Source organism: Lithobates pipiens, unplaced genomic scaffold (genome assembly GCF_037356315.1).
Source record: "Lithobates pipiens isolate NorthernLeopardFrog02 unplaced genomic scaffold, aLitPip1_a1.2 Scaffold_16, whole genome shotgun sequence".
NCBI lineage: Eukaryota > Metazoa > Chordata > Amphibia > Anura > Ranidae > Lithobates > Lithobates pipiens.
The window spans coordinates 124133588-124155445 of NW_027507748.1; the positions used below are offsets into that span (position 1 = coordinate 124133588).

The 21858-nt window shown below is 45.9% G+C and overlaps 1 protein-coding gene across 1 annotated transcript in view; it reads right to left on the bottom strand.

Annotated features, from left to right (window-relative positions):
• LOC143982044 (adenine phosphoribosyltransferase-like) overlaps positions 1-21858 on the bottom strand; it is a 66054-nt gene that overhangs the window by 33417 nt on the left and 10779 nt on the right. Inside the window, 3 exon segments of the mRNA XM_077480411.1 lie at positions 4687-4753; positions 4755-4781; positions 14112-14257. Coding sequence (XP_077336537.1) covers positions 4687-4753; positions 4755-4781; positions 14112-14257 — 240 coding nt within the window.

The following is a 21858-nucleotide window of genomic DNA, read 5'->3' on the forward strand; positions in this document are numbered from 1 at the left end:
TATGTATGTCTTCACAATGGTCTTTTGGGCTTCCATTGTGGTGTTAAAAATCCAGCTTTGTGCAAAAACAAAAAATAAAAACACAAAAACGCACCTCCCAGTTCAAATGCATTGAAAACTCAGCAAGAAAGCATTATGAACAAACCCGTGTTATGTTTTTTTTTTTTTTTGAGTCACAGGACCTTTGAAAAACACCATAAGCACAGTAAATCCTGGTAACATCGGCCCAAAAATCTCTGGGAATGCACTGCTAATTGCGGAAAAAACTTGGTGTTTTTGGTGCCCATTTCTCTTATCTGCCAAATGCTGATAACACCATTTTAATACCATTTTCGGGCAAAATGTTTTGGCAAACGAAATTTCGGTGCATCTCTAGAAAAAAATTGGCTTAAAAAAAGGCAGCTGAAAAGTGACTGCAGCCAATAATCTCTGCTTGGGTATTCATTAGGTGAATAACATTGACCAAAGGGTCATGTGGCCATATTAAGTCCATGATGTCATGAGCATCCCTGCCCCTTTATGTATATGTATCTATGGAACCGGGAATCCCATGTCCACAACGGATTGTTTTGTAAGGAGGTGTAGTTAGCTAGTCTAGGCTAAATGCAGTCCCATGTCATTTCGTTTGCTAGTCTGCCACTGGGTGGCTCGGTCGTAAAATAGTGTGGTAATAGGGAATTATGTAAGAGGGTGTTAGGTCCCCTTTTAGACAAAGCCTTCCCATAGTGATGTAATGGGTGGAGTTAGTGCCCATATAAAATGCCATGATGGGCGGAGCCTAGAGAGATGGGACATGAGAGCCAAACACCCCACAGCCAAGTGGATGTAGTTTGCTACTGTCAAGGGCCCTTCATGGGGCTGAATCTCCAGATGAAGTAGTTTAACATCCAGAAGAACCAGCTATAGTCACGCTGACTTAATATGGTCTGAAGTGGACTCTAAATGTAATGAAAAGGGTCTTTAAAGCCAGGCTAAGTGTTCTCTGACATGAGTAGAGAGTGAGTAAGTAACATCTGGGAGCTTGCCGGCTGGGTGAAGCTATGGTGTGGGAGATAGAGAGAGACTGGTATACTACAGAACAGCAACTAATTAATCTGTTTCACATAAGCAAAATGCTCTGGCTGTAGCATACAGGAAGGTGGGTCCCAACACTCATGCTCTCAAGGAGAAGTAAGGGAAAGATGGCTTAATAATTGCGTGCTGGTATTCCATGCCTGAGTCACTGCTACTGAAGGGTGAGGTTATAGGTCACTGTCATCTTTGAATAGTATCAGTAAAGTACGAAAAATATACATGTGTGGACATGCCTTTCTTTAGGAATATAAAGGCTCATGGGCAGGGATTTTGTGGGTTGGCCTATAGCCAGAAGTTGCGCACAATATGGCAAAGGCTTCTAACTACCAGTTGTGGGTCACTGTCCTATCCCAGAAGAAGCAGGGCAGGGGCTCTAGCGATTTGGTGCCAACATACAGTCAACTGACAGTTCCTTTCTGGGTTCAGACAAACATGCTTTGTAACAGAAACATAATTTTAGGTCAGTTATAAATTGGCACACAAAGATTTGAGCACTTTATCTGCCATAACACTGGTAATATATTATTATTATAATATAACATTATATAGTGTGATACTGGGGGATTGTTAGCTCAGCGTTTAGAAAGAGTCCATGCCTGTCCGAACTGTGGTTTAGGGCTTGGTGGCCCAATTTTATTAAACAAAACTAAAGTTCTACAAAATAGTTGCCCATGCAAAGGATTCTTAACATCATAAGGTAACAGAAAAAAAAAAAAACACCAAGCCACCTGGCTCTCTCTTCAGCAGCATCACTGCTTAGGCCTTAAGCTTTGCATCTTACACAGTACCTCTGTGTTCCTGCTTTCCTCTCTCCCGGATCTCTCAACCTTTTCAGTTCCAGCACCCTGCTGCACAGGTCCACGCTCTGACCGCTTGATAGGGGCTCTCCTGACACCCCGAGCTCTCCTACTCCCGTTACTTCCAGGTTCCCTCAATCCCCTAGGCCAGTGATGGCGAACCTTGGCACTCCAGATGTTTTGGAACTACATTTCCCATGATGCTCTACTACACTGCAGAGTGCATGAGCATCATGGGAAATGTAGTCCCAAAACATCTGGGGTGCCAAGGTTCGCCATCACTGCCCTAGGCTCATCTAGTCATCCCAGCATAGTCTCAGACTTGTTTAGCTGGCTCACACTCCCAGTCCAGGAATCTCCCCTACATCATGGAGTGATTTCTCTTGAGTGGAGCACATCTGTCTCTCAATGGGAGCCTTGCATTTTGGCCAGGCCCTTCAATATAAGTGCTGTCGCACCTACACTTACAGCCTGATGGTTTCCTGCAAGCCTGGACACGTGGTCGGAGATATTTTTCCTCCTAAAACTCTTCCAAATCTCCAAACCCACTCCAGGAATACCAAAATCCTCAGAAAGTTGAAAAACCATCTTTTTCAGTTCAGAATTAATATTCCAGAGCCAGTAGCGGCTGGTGAAGTTTTAGGATGGGGGGCACCAGGCCCCGTCCTTCGTTTTTGCCCCCTCACACTTGGTGAAAATGGGCGTGGTTTGAGCGAAATAGTGGGCGTGGCTCTAAGGTGGTGTGGTTAGCGTCTGAGATGAACGAGGGATGGAGGGAGAGGGACGAGAGGAATGAAAGACCAGATCCTACACAACAATAGAAATGTGTATTCTAGAAAGTTTAACAATCAGCAGATAAAGATACTCCAAACACCTGGTGCTAGCACTTCAATCATCCCGGCACCATGGTTGTTGTGGTGTCAGGAAGATTGAAACACATTATTTCTATTATTACATTGTAATATAAAATTAAATCATTCAACTCAACATAATGCAGAATCAGTGGGAGCCCTGAGCGTGTCACTAGCCACGTCGCCTACAACCTTACATCAGGTGCCCCCAGCGGAGTCCCTCCTTACATGCAACCTGTTTCACATCAAATGCAGCCTCTGTCCCCCCCCCCCCCCCCCCCCCAAATGCAGCCTCTGCCCCCCCAAATGCAGCCTGCCTGTGTCGCATTAAATGCAGCCTCTGCCCCCCCTAAATGCAGCCTGTGTCCCCCCAAATGCAGCTTGTGCCCCCCCAAAATGCAGCCTGCTGTGTCCCATCAAATGCAGCCTCTGCCCCCCCCAATGCAGTCTGCCTGTGTCCCATTAAATGCAGCCTCTGCCCCCCCCCCCCCCAAATTCAGCCTGTGTCCCCCCTCAAAATGTAGCCTGCCTGTGTCCCATTAAATGCACCCTTCCCCCCCCCCCCCCAACGCAGCCTGTGCCCCCCCCATGCAGCCTGTTTGGTATCCCATTAAATGCAGCCTGTGCCCCCCCCAAATGCAGCCTGCCTTTGTCCCATTAAATGCAGCCTGTGCTCCCCCAAATGCAGCCTGCCTGTGTCCCATTAAATGCAGCCTGTGTACTTACCTTGCTGTTTTCCTCTCCAGCGGTGTCTCCTTCCACTGGCAGCTCTGATGGAGTGGCATACTTCCTGGTTCCTCTCCCGGGCACAATGGGAGAGAGAGACAGGAAGTGACTTTGAACTGAGGTCAGATGTCAATCAAATCTGAAGCGCCGAAGTAGCTTCCACCCGGCGCCTGTAGTATATGTTACTATGGCCGGGCGGACGCTACTCGGCGCTTCAGAAAACGCTGCAAGGCGGGCTAAATGCCTGCAAATGCAGGGCCACGTCTGCTTTTTTCGTGCTTTTTTCTTTTATTTAAGGAACTTTTTTTGTATTTTTTTTTAAAGGGCCAGTAATAACAAACATGTTTTGTGGCTGCCTGGAGGTGGGGGGGGGGGGGGGGGGCAGCGCCCGGGCGCCCCCTATGGACGGGCCGCCACTGTCCAGAGCCCTACACTCTGCAAGCCCCGTGTCAGATCTCTTAACTTCACAGTGTCAGGGCCTCACACTGTCACAATAAAATAAATTAATAAAAAGAAAAAAAAAAAAATGTAAAAATTGCTCTGCTCCATAAGTGGTGTAAAGTTGCAAGATCCGAAAGGGTTGGAGTGCTTCTCCAGCTAATTTGTTCTTTAAATTTTAAGTTTTAGTTCAAATAAAACCTGTCTGGTTTTTACTGCTCTGTTAGTAGGAAGAGAAGTGAGGATAAGACACTATCAGCAAAAAAAAATTGTAGTAGTAATATCTTTTAGTAGAGGGGGAAGGCTAGAACATGTCACTTTTTTACGTTTTGTCCTTGTTGATGCACTCCCTGCCAGCTTTACTGCAGATATATCTAGTACATACCTTTGACCTATGCCTAACTGTCCTTTTAAACTATTTTGAAATGCTGTCAAGTTACATCATAGGTGTGCGCAGCCTATTGAATTGCTTAAACACACACACACACACACACACACACACACACACCTTTCACTGCAGCCTCAGCTGTACGGGGCAGTGAATGAATGGGAAGTGCTCTGTGCGGACTGGCTTCCTGTTCATTCACAAACTGAAGCATAGTGTAAACAGTTTACTATGTTTTAGTTATGAATAGACACAATGAGCGAGTGTGTTCATTTAAAGAAGGAAGGGGCCAGTAAATTACACGTACATGCCTTTGTGTTACATACACCCAGGCTTGCTTGGCACTGCCTGCTTATTTGCACCTGCTGTCCTTGAGTAGACTAAAAATATCTTCAAGATGTTCTGTGATACGCACCTAGTATGAAACCCATGGCATCAATCCCTGCAACAAGATCAATTTGGTCATTCTTAAAGGGCTGTAGCCAGATCTTCAATGCAGTCTTGCAGGGCCTTAAGAAAGAAGGAAAAATATTTCACATATGGGTTGTCATCAGTGTTACAAACCTCTTGAAGTGAAATTTACTGACAGATTGGCAAAAATTCACTGACAAATAATTTTTTTGCTGCCAGAACGTTGGGTCTCAACTACAAGGGACTGAATAAGGACCAGCTGGTCCAGTTGCTGGAGGAAAACAGACAGCAGGAGGAGTCGACCACAGATGGGGTAGAGTACCTCCCAGCGAAGGCAGACCGAAGCTTCCCAGCCCTGGCAGCAAGAGCCCTTGGGTTGTCTGGTACAAGGAAGAGATGACCATTCTGGAGAGGGATGCCACCACCGAAAGAAAGCTTGCAGCCATTGAAAAGGCACAGAAAAAAAAAAAAAAAGACAAAAGGAATGGGAGACTGCAAAATACCGAGCCACCACCCCTGTGTCTATCCCTGCGGTACAGGAGACCCAAAGAATTTCCAGGAAGGACTTTAAGCCCTACCAAGACATTATGGGGGATATGGATGGGTTCATTCAGGACTTTGAACATCAATGCGAACTACTGGGGGTCCTGCCCGCAGACTGGACCCGCCATGTAGTAGGACTGCTGGAGGGGGGAGCTGCTGAAGCGTATCGAATGGTGGACCCTCAAGAAATGTAGCTATGAGGACCTAAAACGAACAATATCTCCAGAGGCAAATCGGGCCCAGTTCTGGATTACCCCTCAGGTCCCCAAGACCTTCTTCAAAATGCTTGCGTGCAAGCTGTCTGTAGCAGACTGCCAATGGCTGGAAGGGGAGAAGGCCACCTCCCCTGAGGGGATCATACAGGCTGTTCTGAAGGTACAATCATTTTTCAAGTGCCCCCCTTGAGCTCTGACAGTGGGTGTAGGAGAAAAAAACTGCTATCCTAGAGGAAGCTGCAGCCTTAGTGGATGAGGCCCTCTTAACACACAATGGTGGAAGCCCCCCGCAGAGGCACCCAGAGTTCCCAGGGTGTCCAGCCCCACCTCTAGGCCCTACATGCCTGATCGTCGGATGAACCCCCAGGCAGCACCAACCCCTCTGGTTCCGTTACCACACCACCTGATCCTCCCACAGCGAACCGGAAGACAGCCTGGTCATTATGTCTGACTCCCGGACCTAGCCCTGGCATGCCAGTACATTAGGTGGATCTGTACCAAGCTCCTGAGGACTTGCCCCCACCCCCTCCAGACTGGTGTTCCTCTTCTGTCAACTGGGATACTCTTCCAGGATTCTTTGTCTACAACCTGCTGGAGGCACCTACATTGCTTCTCCAAGGAAAGCACCTACAAGAGGTCACCATGGATGGCCAAAAGGCAGTGGGATTTCGAGATTCAGGTGCGTTCTTCACTATTCTAAAACCTCGAGTTGTGTGCCCTGGCACTCTCCAGCACAGCCTAGGAATAGTGATCAAATTGTCAGGCGGCACCAAACTCTTCATTCCCCTTGCTACTGTCACCCTGGATTATGGACTGGGGCCCAAGCGCTGTGATGTAGGAGTAATGGGAGGATTAACTGCAGATGTTCTTCTTGGGAACAATGTCGGTGACCTACAGTGTCACACAGTGTCGGGCCGTCATGCAAAATCAAGACTGCGGAAGGAGGAGCTCCAGCACCTGGATGGAAATCTTCCGCCTGCGGTGAGTGACCTTTCCCCAACGCCTGCCACTAGTGGTAACCTGGGATTAGGACCGGGACTTAGCCCCTGACCCTACTCTGATGGGCTTTTGGACTCGGGTAGGGCTGCCAGGTTTGGGAGCGGGTGAAAATATGGATTATACCGAATTGTAGAAATAGCTCCTGCGGGCACACCCCAGACAATTACCAAACAGCTGATAGTGCCTTAGCAGTACCGGGCCTAACTGCTACCACTGGCCCAAGACATTCCCATGGCGGGGCATCAAGGGAAGTTATGCACAGAAAAACTGTAAAGCACTACATCCTGACCATGGTGGATTATGCCTCCCGTTATCCCAAAGCAGTGGCCCTCTCCAACATCACAGCTCCTATCACCCCCAAACCAATGGACTATGTGAGCGTTTCAATGAGACCCTGAAGGCCATGCTACGTGCCTTTAGTGACCAGGAACCAGACTGGGAACAGTACCTTCCCTACCTTCCCTTCGCCTGCTGGGAGGTCCCGCAGGGTTTTCCCAGTTTGAGCTGTTGTATAAGAGGAAGGTCCGAGGCCCCCTGACCCTGCTGAAAGAATACTGGGGAGGGCCAACTACACCATACGGGGGTTCCTGTGGCCCCCTACATCCTAGAACTGTGTGAACGAATGGGTCAACCTGCTGGGCTTGCGGCGGACCATCTCAAGGTTGCCCAAACCCACCAAAAGGCATGGTATAACCACAAAGCTCAAACCCACACATTTGCAGAGAGCCAATAGATCCTCATCCTAGTCCCAAATCCCCAAAACAAATTACAATCTACATGGGAGGGACACTTTCGAATCATCAAGAAGTTAAATGAGACCAACTTTGTTCTCACGCTGGATGACTGGGGGAAGTGGCAAAAGACCATGCACATCAATATGATCAAGGAATACGATGACAGAAACCTTCTCTTTCTGGTGGTCTGCCCCCTACCCTCTGAAGAAGATGACAAAGTCGTGCTTGATCTCCTGGAGGTAGCACACCACTTGGCTGACATATGCCAGGTACCCTTGGGCCCCAAGCTCAGCCACGAACAGCAGGTGTCCATGAAGACCGCCATGCACCACCACCATCCCATCTTTTCCTCTGAGTCCAGAAGGATGACCCTCACCACTTATGTGAAAACCTTGCAAACTTGGCCCATCCAACAAGCCCTTACCGAGTTCCAGAAGCCATCCGGGACACCATAAAACAAGAACTGAACAAAATGTTGGACCTGGGAGTTATCCAACCCTCCCAGGGGCCCTGTGCCTCACCTGTTCATGTACCCAAGAAAGATGGCACCATTCGAACCTAGTGTAGATTACCGACGTCTTAATGACCACACGGTTAGTGACGCCTACCCAATGTCTCGTATAGATGACCTGCTGGACCGTCTGGCTAGGGTCCCCTTCATCACTGCCTTTTGGGCTGTGAATTTCTCAGCATGCCTTTTGGGATGAAGAATGCCCCTGCCACCATCCAGCGCACGGTGGATCAGTTGCTGCAGGGCTGCCAAGACTTTGCCTACGCCTACCTCGATGACATTGCCATCTTCAGTGAAACATGGGAAGACCACCCCTGGCATGTAGGCACCGTCCTAGACCCAATTACAGTGGCCAACTTCACTATCCATCCCGATAAGTGCCAGATGAGAATGGCTGAGGTTCAATACTTGGGACACCGGGTGGGGGGAGGCAGACTGCGCCCGAACCAGCTAAAATCAAAGCCATTAAGGACTAGCCCACTCCTCAGAATAAAAAGCAGGTTATGGCCTTTTTGGGCACTGCTATTATTGCAAATTTGTTCCCCATTTCAGCTTTATTGCCAAGTACTGACGGACCTGACCAAGAAGACCATGTCCAGGGTGGTGACGTGGACCCCGGCCTGCCAGACCACTTTTGATCAGCTGAAAGAGGCCCTCTCCTGCGACCCCATCCTGGCAGCACCAAACTACAATCGAAGATTCATTGTAAAGGCGGATGCTTCCACATACGGGCTGGGGGCTGTCCTCTGCCAGGTAAATGAGGAGGGGGAGGAGCACCTGATGGTCTGCCTGAGCCAAAAGTTGCTGGACAGGGAGGTGGCTTATGCCACCATCGAAAATGAGTTCCTAACTATAGTATGGGCCTTGAAAAAACTGTACCCCCTATTTATGCAGCTGGGAGTTCACCATTCTCATGGACCACAACCCCCTCATCTGGCTGAGTCGGTCTCAGGAGATAACGCCTGCCTGCTAAGGTGGAGTTTGGCAATAACAACTTCACTATTCAGTAACGATGGGGGAGCCAACACCCTAATGCAGATGGGCTCTCCCGTCAACAAGATTCCTAGTAAAGCCCAGCAGCCCACAAGTGCCTCTAGGGTAGCCTGTTGAGGTTCCCTTTTGGCACTCGTAAAGTGGAGGAGGGAGGGGTTGTCACAGGGACCCTACTTCCCCAGCACCAGCCCTACAAATGTTTGCACCAGGTCTCACTGGGGTGGGAGTCACTTTGGTTGTGGTTGTATTCCATTGTTCTGTTGTGGCTGTCGGCCTTGGGAGAAAAGTATATTATGGGATGTATGTGTATGTGTGTGTGGGGGGGGGGGGGGGGGCGTGCGACTCCAGCAGCCCCTTCCTGCTGATAAGACTGTTTACTGATGAGTAGTTTGAATACACCTGACCAATATTTCTCTTGTTATTGGACAGTTTACCCCGCCATCAATCCAAGGTGGGGGGGGGGGGGGGGGGAGTGTACCTGAGTTCAAGAAAGAAGAATAAATCTTTTGAGTCAAAAGAAACACAGTTCTGATAGTTCTTCTACCAATAGAACCTTGGGTCTGGCAAAGTCAGTGTTTTCCCCCGAGCGTCCACTGTAGTTATGAAACAAACAACATTGTCCCTGCCTCAATATGCCTCCCATAACTCCAATGCTGAAGACAGCCGGTGGATCGCTCATACATTTCAGGGGCACACTCTTTTGGAACGGTTTTGGAACCTTGAGGTAGTCCCAAACATCACTTGTGTACCAGTCCTCACGATTTTTCTCAATCTCCTCCATAATCTCCTTAGGCACGTAAGGGAACTCCAGTCCAAACTCTGTTGCCACCCACTTATTCAGCAGCCGCTGAGACCACGCGAGCCTGGGCAGAGCTCAAGCACTTCCATCCTCGGGAGGCACAAAGGAATTTGGAGATTTGCGCAACATTGTAAAAGATGTTTTCTTTTGTTCAGGCAAATTGATAGGCTTTGGTAAAGTTAAGTCTATGGTAGTAGGGGTTCCCGCCCGAGGCGATACACTCCCCGAATTAAGGGCCAGCCAACCCGAGACACTGCAAATTGCGGCCACATCGTCCGCATTTGCCCACAACATCTCCTGGAACAAAGTCTCAAAAAGATCATCCTGTTGAGGACGAAGGAGCGTTACACTGTAATATAGTTTTATCTGTAGCACTGACCCCCGAAGGAGCTGCTGGTTTTGTTGGGCTTACCATTACTTTCTTGACCTCGCCTCCGTCTAGGAGTTTCCCGTGGTAGATGGCCCAAAGAATTGCAGTAACTGACACTGGATCCTCTTTTTGGGATATTTATTTAAAAGATAACAGTTTCTTAATGAAGGGTAGGAGGGTTAGGAAGAAAGTTCAGGTACTTTTGGAACTGCAAAAATAGGAAGTCTCTCACTATAGAAATCCAGAGAATTACTGTTTCACTGCTAGATTCTTACAACCCCTGGATAGACTTCCTCTCACTAGGCCCAGCAGCCAGTAGGGTGTTAAGTAAAGCAAAGCCTCTGCCACAGACTTGAATGTAGAACACTTGAAAAGCAAAAGTCTCTGCCACGGACTTGGATGTAACTGAGGGACGTAGATAAATTTAGAGAACTATCAAACGGTACCAGTATCTCTCAGCTGGTCCGGCGATACTGTATGAAAATAGATCCACAAAAGTGTCCTTCAACTGAGCCTCCAGGCTCCTTCTGAGAAACAAGCCTTATGCATGGCTTTCTCCCGAAGAGTCCTCCCATGGATGCTTCTCCAGTTGCTGGGCCTCTCCCTAGATGAAAGGCACCGGACCACCTTTGAATCATTTTGGCCTCATATCCATTCAGGCCTGTCCCTGCAGTTACTTTGCCTTGGGCTATCCAGCCCAGAGACTCGGAATTGCATGGATCCGCACCCCAGGCCAGGAGGGCCATGGGGGCTGGTCAGGAGGACCAGCACCGAACAGACGGAAAATCTCTTCTGGACTGGAACCCAGAAGCACGTGATGTCAGTACCTTAAATACCCTCTCCCAGAATGCACAGCAAGACGACACTCCCACTGGGCTGGTTCCAAGAGAAAGAAGGCATTCAATGCTGCCAGCCAAACTGTGTTCTCATACCCACTGGCGGTGACAGTGACACCAACGGTCAAAGATAACTCTGCAATCTAGCTAGACTGGTACTGAAACCATAATTCGGCAAAATTAGCCCTAAAACCCAAATGTGGTTTTAGGAATATTAATTTTTAAAACAAATAGCACGTGTTCTTCAGGAGCTGGCACTAAATATCTGTTTAATACAAACCGTTTACTGTGCAGCCAGAAATATTTTCAGTTGTAGAAAGGGTATTACGAAAGAGACCCAGGAAGGCTCATAAATAAATTCTGACTTGAGCTGAATAAAAAGTATCCTTTAGCCCTGGTTCACAGTATTGCGGTGCGGGAAATACTGCAAACCCTGTGTTTCCAGCAGCACACTGCAAACAGACAACGTTTTGTTGCACATGTTAAGGACACCCCAAAAGCAGATCGCAAGTGCAGAGTGTTTGCACTGGATCGCATGGTACAAATTGACCACGAGATCCAGTTCCAGTGCATTCCCAAAAGTGCCTTTTTGGTGCGGATGCAGTGCGATTCACATGCAGTTCCAAATATGAACCTAGACTAAATATAAAAATAGTTCTTTCATAGATCATTGGCATAGCTAAATGTGATGGGTCTCCTTAGCGTAGTTATATTATCTACCAGTCCTCCATTTTAAAGGGAACACCACAGAATCACTTGTAAACAAGCATCCATACCTTTCAGCCAGCCTGTTGTCAAAATTCACTGCTACCCAAAAAGTTTGGGTAAGAGGTAGGCTGGCTATACATTATACAATTTTCCTTTAGGATTTTCCAAAACCATATAATGGGAGATCAAATCGAAACATTTCAATTTGTATGCAATCAGGCAGGCCTATTTAATTTCCGTTAGATTTACCTTTTAACTAAGAAAATTGAGAGAGGACAGAGGAAGGAGGTAGTGGCTGGATGCTACTCTCCTGTTGCATGGATCTCCTCCTCAGCCTGCTCTCCTAAAGCCTGGTACATATGATGTTTTTATTTTTTGTTCAACTCAGCAACTCAAGTTGGAGCCGCTGTACTAACCAGTGGCTGTTCACCTACACACCCTGGGGTTCTTGCGGTCGGTCATCCCATCTAGGTTCCAGACGGATTGGCTGGGCGGAGGATCAGTGTGAGAATCGCAAATATTCATTCGAGATTCTCACACAACTGGGAGGGAGCGTAGTGCTCTGCCCCCCAAGCAAACACTTTTTTTTTAAAGCCTATTAGAGCCTCTGGCTCTAATCACGTGCCTAACTAAAACCCCCCCCCCCCCATTGAAATCCATGCGTTCAGCGCCCCGCATGTAGATTGGGGGAGGCCAAACCCATGGATGGAGGGGGGGGGGGTGCTTGTGCACCCCTAATGGATGGGTCACCATTGGTACCTACTATCTCCTGAGGTGAATTAAAACCTGGGGACGCTGGCCCTTTAAAAGGTAAAACAGGAGAAAATTTGTTTTTAGTCATTTATGAATTGAATAAATGTATTATATTTAATTATTAATTCATTTATACCGATAAATGCGCCACGGCCAAAAAATGTTGCCAATAAAAAAATTGTGTGTGTATTTATTATATGAGTATTTATGTATTCGGGGGGGGGGGGGGGGGGGCGAATGATGCGGCCTGCTTTCCCATATACAGTTGGGTTAGCAAAATACTAGCTCTCTGCCCCCTTTTTGTTCTGGTGCAGTGTACAGCATGATAGCTGCTGCTGGCCAGCAAGTCAGGATTCTGGAAGCTCCAAGCAAGACGTTATAACACTGAAAGGCTTAAATTTCCCAGCTTAATCCTTCAGCGATAAAAGGCAAATTCTCTGCGCTCTCAGCTGTCCACACACTCCACGTAATAGAACTAGGATCCCGTTCCTCTTTGCTGCCCGGTCCAGGACCCTGTCCCCTCTCTGCTCAGATCAGATGCTGTGTTATGTGCCACATAAGTACAGTATTGGCACCCTGCTTGATCTTTCATTCCAGAAGCGCATTTGTGAGGTCAGGCACTAATGCTGGACAAGAAGGCCTGGCTCGCAGTCTCCGCTCTAATTCATCCCAAAGGTGTTTTACCAGGCTCAGAACTCTGTGGAGGCCAGTCAAGTTCCTCTACCCTAAACTCGCTCATCTGTGTCGTTATGGACCTCGCTTTGTGCACTATTCTAATCAGTTGGTGGAGGGGGGTTGTTTTGCAGAGGGTTTGGCTTGGCCCCTTAGTTCCTGTGAAGGGAACTCTTAAGGCATCAGCATGCCAAAACATTTTGGACAATTTCATGCTCCCAACTTTGCAGGAACAGTTTGGGAATGGTCCCTTCCTGTTCCAAAATGACTGTGCACCAGGGCAACCCAACTGTGACTCAAGTTGCAAACTATCAACAAAAATGAAGATATAAAAAATAAACCTCTTCCAATGGAAAAATACTGAATCACGTAACTTAAAAATCATGACTGGTAAAGGAGGGAGAGTTATTGGTTTCCTCCACAAACTTTCTTCTGGGATACAGACAGCAAAAATAACCCAACACTAGTGTTACCCTTCCCCTACTCTATGCAAATTTAAAAAAAGGCTCTACATACACATTAAATACCTGACAGCATCAACCCCACCTTCTTTTCTCTTCCTTTCCTTATTTCATTTTGTATAAGCTTGCATACCCTTAATTGAAAGCATATGCTGATTTAACAAAAATATGAATGCTACTGGCAATAGCTTGATGAGGAACAACAAAACAGATAATTTTTATTACAAAAGGTGCACTTATATTTTATGCCATTATGAAAAAAGATTGAAGCTAACCTCCATCCAATTTTGGCTTTTGTTTGTTTCTGGCCATAAGTAGTTAGAATCTTGGCTGGTCCCTGCGGTCGGTTTAGCAGGGAACAGGCGTGATTCGATCCATGTATGGACAGGCTGAAACCAAGTTTATTCATTGATTGACTTGGGTACAATCAGCATGTCGGCCTTTCAGCATGCCTTTATTGCCAGAGGCTATAGCCGCTAGCAATAATCATTGTATTCTCCAGGCACAACCCCGCATGGAGAACATAATATCTCTGTCATTCCGCCACCATGCATGCAGGAAAGAAAATCCCAGGATCTATGGCCTTCCTAAATAATGGAAAAGGCTGTAAACCTTCCCTGCTCGTTCCAAAAGAAAAAAAAAAAATATTATTTTTTGGCTAAAATTGGCTTTTAACTGGATTACATGATCCATTGAAAACGTGGTGGAGTATCAACGCTGTAGCCTCAGTATGAATAATCTCTTCAGTAAATGATCCATAAAAGTGATTTTATTATTGCCTAGTACTTGACTGTCTATTCAACTTAAAAGTATGGAACAGTTATGAAGCACCTACATGCTGATTACAGTAGAGTCTTGATGGGTCGAGCCAGGCATAGTTTGGTCCTTTTTCATTGGGAGCCATCAGTGACAGATACCAGCCAGGGGTTTTCTTTTCTGGACTTTTGAACAGATCCAAGCGGACAGCTGATGAATTACAACCTATAAAGGAAATAAGTTGCTTGAAGTAGTTGTAAACCTCAGACATGAAATATGAGCAAAGCATATCCTTCTATAGCAGAGGTCCAGATGGTAAACTTTTCTTCCGGCAGAGGTTTACACTATAACACATCACAGAAATATCCTCATCTCCCTCTTCACTTCACAACTCCCCTAAACATCACAGCTCCCCTTTTACATCACAAACCCCCTTCACAGCAGTCCCACAGTTTCCCAGCATGTCACAGTGCCCCATTATATTGTCACCCCCTTAAAACATCACAGCGTCCCATTATATTGCAGTCATCTTCATGTCATAGTGCCCCATTAGATATCAGAGCTCCCCATTACATTGCAGTCCCCTTCAAGTCATAGTGCCCCTTTAGACCCGTTTTGCAGGCGCTATAGCGTTAAAAATAGCGCCTCCAAAATGCCCTAAAAAACAGCTGCTCCATTCACTCCAGTGTGAAAGCACGAGGGCTTTCACACTGGAGCAGTGTGCTGGCAGGGCGTCAGAAAAAGTCCTGCCAGTAGCTTTTTTGGAGCGCTGAACTCACCGCTCCTCTACCTCTGCTCCCCATTGAAATCAATGGGGCAGCACTGTGATACCGGCGGCGTTTTGCCAGTGGATTTAACCCCTTTTTCTGCCGCTAGTGGGGGGTTAAAACCGCCTCGCTAGCGGCCAAATAGCGGCACTAAAACAACGTTTTATTTTTAGTGCCGCTTTACCGCTGACGCCTGTGACGGCTCAGTGTGAAAGGGGTCTTACAAATCACAGTTCCCTTTTACACATGCCTTGGTGTTCTGCCCATTTACCCCTGTACACTGATACTCTGCCTGCCTCCTTTCTCCCATTCCCGCTTACCCTCACCCAGTTTTGGCTTGCTCCCTACTCCCCTAAATCTACAAGGGCTTTTTTAACCACTAATTTTCATTTAAATTGGCTTTTAGAATTTACAGATGCAGAAATTTTGAATTTGGATGAAAAGTTTAGCACTAGGAAACACTTTTTGAAAGATAAAAAGTGCATTTTATATACAACTATATAAATCTGACCAAAATGATGGGGAACGAGGGACAGAGGGACGTTGCTCCAAATCAGGGACAGTTGGGAACTATGCTCTGTGTAAATCCAGAAAGTAACAGACAACAGCTTCAGCTGCCCACAGCTAAAGTGATTGCAGCCAGACTCAGCGGAGGGACATTTTTGAAGCATATTTGGCAAGTACAGAATCACAGTATATATATATATATAATATATATATATATATATATATATATATATATATATAGTGTGGCCACCATTATTTTACAGCACTGCGTTAACCCTCTTGGGCATGGAGTTCATCAGAGCTTCACAGGTTGTCCTCTTCCACTCCTCCATGATGACATCACGGAGCTGGTGGATGTTAGAGACCTTGTGCTCTTCCACCTTCCGTTTTGAGGATGCCCCACAGATGCTCAAAAGGCTTCCTTTTGGGACAGAGAGTTCTTTGCCATGAGGTGTCATGTTGAACTTCCAGTGGCCAGTATGAGAGAGTGAGAGCGATAACACCAAATTTAATAAAAAAAACGCTCCCCATTCACACCTGAGACCTTGTAACACTAACGAGTGGACATGTGCATTCGTTTTCGTCCGAATGCATTTTCGTTCGAATTTCAGCTATTTTCTTTTTCATTTTGACAAACGATAACGAAAGCACAGAATCCGAAAAACGAAAGATCCGACATAAATAAATGCTTTATTTTCGTTTTCATTGTTACAACAGTTCGATATAGAATAGGAGATTCGACATGACTCTGACAATAACAATCTGTGCCTATAGAACCTGTGGTCGAATGTGCCTAACCTTACCTCTATTAGTCCAAAATTATATAGAGAAAATATTCGACAGAGAAAAAAAGATTTGACAGAGAGAGAAAAGATTCTGCAAGTTACTGTCCTAAAAAGTGTTTGGGGACCCGGGTCCTGCCCCAGGGGACATGTATCAATGCAAAAAGAGGTTTTAAAAATGGCAGTTTTTTCGGGAGCAGTGATTTTAATAATGATTAAAGTGAAACAATAAAAAAGTGTAATATTCCTTTAAATTTCGTACGGGGGTGTCTATAGTACGACTGTGAAGGGGCGCATGTTTCTGGTGCTTAGAACTGTCTCTGCACAAAGTGTCATTTATGCAGGAAAAAAGTCCTTTAAAATCACTCGCAGCTATTATGAATTGTCGGCTCCGTAATACAGAGAACACTCATTGAAAGTCATTGATAAAAAAAATAAATAAATAATAATAATAATAAAAAAATAAATAAAAAAAAAGTGTGGTCCCCCAAATTTAATTACCAGGCCCTTCAGGTCTGGGGTCTGGTATGGATATTAAGGGGAACCCTGCATCATAAATGACACTTTGTGCAGGGACAGTTCTAAGCACCAGAAACATGCGCCGCTTCACAGGCATACTATAAACACCCCCCCCCTACGAAATTTAAAGGAATATTACACTTTTATTGCTTCACTTTAATCATTATTAAAATCACTGCTCCCGAAAAAAACTGCAGTTTTTAAAACTTTTTTTTGCATTGATACATGTCCCTTGGGGCAGGACCTGGGTCCCCAAACATTTTTTAGGACAGTAACTTACAAATTAGCCTTTAAAATGAGTACTTTAGATTTTGAACGTTGGAGTCCCATAGACTTTAATAGGGTTCTAAAGTTCACACGAAGTATGCTATATACTAGCTCCGTCGAATCTTCTTTATACATTCGACAGACACCATAAGCCTTCAAAGACAGATTCGACCGCAATTCATGTAGATTTTCGGACGAATGCAATTTTTGAACGAAAAACGAAATAAATAAAAACGAATTTCGGGAGTAACTAAATAAATTTTTCGGACGAAAACGAAATTCCGAAACAAAATATTTTACTCTGCACATGTCTACTAACGAGTCACATGACACTGGGGAAGGAAAATGGCTAATTGGGCACAATTTGGACATTTTCACTTAGGGGTGTACTCACATTTGTTGCCAGTTTAGACATTAATGGCTGTGTGTTGAGTTATTTTGAGGGGACAGCAAGTATATATATATATATATATATATATATATATATATATATATATATATATATATATATATATAGTGGTTGGAGGGAAGCTACAGAATGGCAAAGATATTATTACAAACTATATGAGCAGAATGCAGTTCCTTTTTAATGACCAGGCCATTTTTTGCGATACGGCACTGCGGTACTTTGACTGGGGGGGAATTTTCAGACCTCCTCCTTAAAGTCCATCAAGTTATAGTCTCTGAGCAGATTGTGAACCAATCTGTGACAGTCCTCGATGGACATCCTCCCACTGGTGGATGAGGCGCTTTCTGGCACACCATACAGTGTCCTTAAAGCAACAAAGCACTGGCCAGGCACTGTCAATTTCTTCATCAATTTAGGCCAATATGTATTCTACATATTTTTGTTAAAAAAAATAAAAAAAAAATCCCAATGCGCGTATTTGGATTGGTTTGCACAAAAGTTATAGTGTCTTCAAACTATGGGCTAGGTTTATGGACTTTCATTTTTTTTGTATGGTTTTTACTGGTAATGGCGGTGATCAGCGATTTTTAGCAGGATTGCGACATTGTGGCAGACAAATCTGACACCAAGTGACACTTTTTGGGGACCAGTGATACCAATACAGTGATCCGTGCTAAAAAAAAAAAAGCACCGTTACTGTATAAATGACACGGGCAGGGAAGGGGTTAACATCAGGGGTGACCAAAGGGTTAAATGTGTTCCCTAGGTGTGTTTTCCAACGGGGTGGGGGGGTGGACTGACAGGAATAACACAGAGATCCGTGCTCCTGCTTAAGGCCCGTACACACGATAGGAAAATTGGAAGTAAAATGTAGTCTGAACGATCTGCCGATTTTAGGATCGTTAGTATGATGCTCTCGACAGCCGATTCAGATTTTTCATCTGACAAAAGCTGGATGCGCAGACTATAACATTTTTTGTCGTATGTGAACTCAACGTCTGATTTTCACTTCATTAGTATGGTTTTCGGCCAAAAAAATCGTAAGAGCAAGACTACGCATGCTCAGAAACAAAATAATACATACAAAACTGTGCAACACATGACGTCACTTCTGAAGTTGTATTCTGTCATATGAGAATTTTCATATGGCGAGTAACCTCTGAACTTTTGATATGAGAGTAGCATGCAACAAAAAACTGACAAACGGTTGTCCGAAAATCTGATCGTGTGTATGAGGCTTTACAAGGAAAAGAAGATCTCTGTGTACCTCCCTGTCTATGTTTACATAGTTTACATAGGCAGATCACCATTCTGCCTCTGGAGCGATCGCGGGTGGCAGGCGGAAATCGGGCCTGCCTGACCCATTGATTGGCTCCCTCTACATATGCCCTCATTATCTATTGCATGTAATATATATTTTTTTTTTAGGGGTGCACCAATACTGGTATCGGTATCAGTGCCGATACTAGGCATTTTTGCGAGTATCGGTACTTGGGAAAATGCTTAGATACTGAAAACCGATACCGGACGTGACGTCAGTTGGGGGCGGGACACTTTCTTCTCCCCTCCGGCAGTGGAGTTTGGAGCAGTACGCACCAGGACGAGGCGGGGTGGGTCGAGAAAATCCACAGCACACTGGGAATAGGCTGACAGCTGGCCACACCGACACTCCTGCTCCCGGCTGTCTTTTTTTCATTATGCAGCACTGCTGCGATCCTCTCCTGCCTCTGTAAATAAGAAGAGGGCGGGTGATTTAATGAGAGAGAAAGAGAGAGAAAGAGAGAGAAAGAGAGAGAAAGAGAGAGAAAGAGAGAGAAAGAGAGAGAAAGAGAGAGAAAGAGAGAGAAAGAGAGAGAAAGAGAGAGAAAGAGAGAGAAAGAGAGAGAAAGAGAGAGAAAGAGAGAGAAAGAGAGAGAAAGAGAGAGAAAGAGAGAGAAAGAGAGAGAAAGAGAAAGAGAGACCCCTATCCAATAACAGAGAGTGGGTGGGCCGGACAGCATCAACACGCGTGTTTCTATGTGAGGAAGCTGTGGAATCGTCCCTGGAAGCAGAACCCAGTAATGAGGAGCCAGGTTAGTGTAGTATGCACAGGACAGTGTCAGCAGGGTACAGACCAGTCTTATACACTAGCACCATACAGTATATACAGACCAGTCTGCACCCCAACACTGTACTGTATATGTTATACACACACCAGTCTGTAATTAATGTATGGTATGGTGTCAGTGTACAGACTAACGCCCTGTACTGCACCATCCTAACACCATGTACTGCACCATCCTAACACCCTCCTAACGCCCTGTACTGCGCCATCCTAACATCCGCCTAACGCCATGTACTGCACCAACCTAACGCCATGTACTGCGCCATCCTAACACCCTCCTAACGCCCTGTACTGCGCCTTTCTAACACCCTCCTAACGTCCTGTACTGCACCCTCCTAACACCCTATACTGTGCCCTCCCTGTGTTGCCTCCTCCTCCCCCCCCACCCCACCAGCTGTCACCTCTGCCCCATGTCTCTCAATGACCCTTCCATCCTCTTCCCCCAGCAATCACAGCCTTTTTCTTTTCAATTCTCCCACTCCACAATCCCTATTTCACCCCACCCTCAACTACCCTGCCCTCACCCCAGCCTCGTCCAATTCGCTAACAACCCCCCTCCAAAACAACCCCCCCTACCTACGCGATAGGTATCGGTACTCGGTGTTAAAAAAGTGGTATCGGTGCAACCCTAATATATATTGTAACCTGGGGGACAGGTAGCAGGTATAAAGCTCCCTGGGATGAGCAGTTTCTCAGGCACAGATACCAAATCCAGAGATGAAGTGACAAACAGTGCTGTGTTTATTTGTGGTATATACAAGTCCATATACAGGTGCTGTACAGTGTTCCAGAAAACAAAATAAAGGACAAAATAGCAAAACACAAATACTAGCCGTGTCCCGGCTCTAACTATACAATCTGCAGGCCCTCACTACCAGCCTGAACAAGCCTAACGCTTGTCAGTCTCTACAAAAAAAACTGTTTAATAGCTTTTACCAACCTTCACAGACCTACTGTGTGTATGTCCCAGGCAGAGAGCAAAGGCTGTCTGTCCTGGTGAACTTAAATTAGCCTGGGGAAGAGGACCAAGACCCGAACTGGATCATGGATCACAGATTTCTAAATGTGTAGGAGAGGAGCCTGGGAGACGTATAAACCCCGAACAGGACTTTTCCTGGCTCTCTCTGGGACGCTCTGCTACAATATATATATATATATATATATATATATTATAACAGCATAGTTCTGCCTTGTGTTCTCAGTGCAAGTACACGCATTTCTGGTTACATCTCTTTTACAGATACCAGCACTTGGTATCGTTAACAACTTGTATCAATTAAAAGCATTTAGTGCCATTTCTGTTTGCTGCTTTCTTCCACTACTATCAGCATGAATCACTTCTGACAATTTTTGCTGACACCAAGAGAAAAATGGTGATGGGGAGATGCCTCTGGCAGATTGACAGCCTCAGCTCTGTTCCTGTGAGCTGTGTGAAGGGGCATGTGTCTCTTCCCTTCAACCTGCTCTCAGTGTTCTCCTTACTGAGTGCCGCAGTCTAGCTCCAGCTCACCACCCCCTTTTTTTCTGAACTCTCAGCCAAGCTTAAAAATTCAGCACTTTGGTTGTAGAGAAGAGAGGGCTGCAGATAAACAGGTACAATTTTATACTGGAGGATTTGTTTCATCATTGTTTATAACCTGAAGCCAGTCACTTCACTGGTTTTTGTAAGGGTTTACAACCACTTTAATGATTATAGCTTAAGGAATGTATTTAATGCAATTAACTTGTACAGTTACCAAGAATAAGCATATTGGAGAATGATCCCTGTACAAGTTAATGAAGATGTGAACCCATTTTCCAGCTGTGAAGAGAGCACCTGTAGAGTAGCTTTTCTTGGGGGGGGGGGAAGCAGCAGGCTGAGAAAACCCATTCAGGCTAAATTATTCCCCCCCCCCCACGTGTGTTAAACCTGGTGTCATGGTTTTGCAATAGTTTGCTTGCCTGTTTCCATGTGTTCATCTCTAGAGACCAGCCGATTGTCACCTGACTGCTTTTGTAATCCATCCTCTGGCATGACTCCCCCCTAGCTCCAATCAGAGAGCTCTATATTAACCTGTGCACTGCAGGCCAACCCTGCTGATCAACCTTTGTGTGTTACCCTGTTTCCCCTAAAATAAGACCTAGCGTGATTGTCGGTGTTGGCTGCAATATAAGCCCTACCACCCAAATAAGCCCTACTCTGTTTCCTCAAAAATAAGCCCTACCCTGAAAAGAAGACCTACAAGGACTTTAACTAGGGCTTATTTGGGGGGTAGGGCTTTTATTGCAGCTATCACCGACAATCACACTAGGTCTTATTTTAGGGGAAACAGGGTAGTTCCTGTTACCTGCTATGTGCGCTGCTGTTGTTCCATTACCGACTTTGGCGTGTCCTTAACTCGCTGTTGCCTACTGTGGGTGTGAGCTGGGGGACCCTGGGGGTCGCGACCTGGAGCCAGTTGCAGCCAAGTCCATCCTCACCACTATAGGCG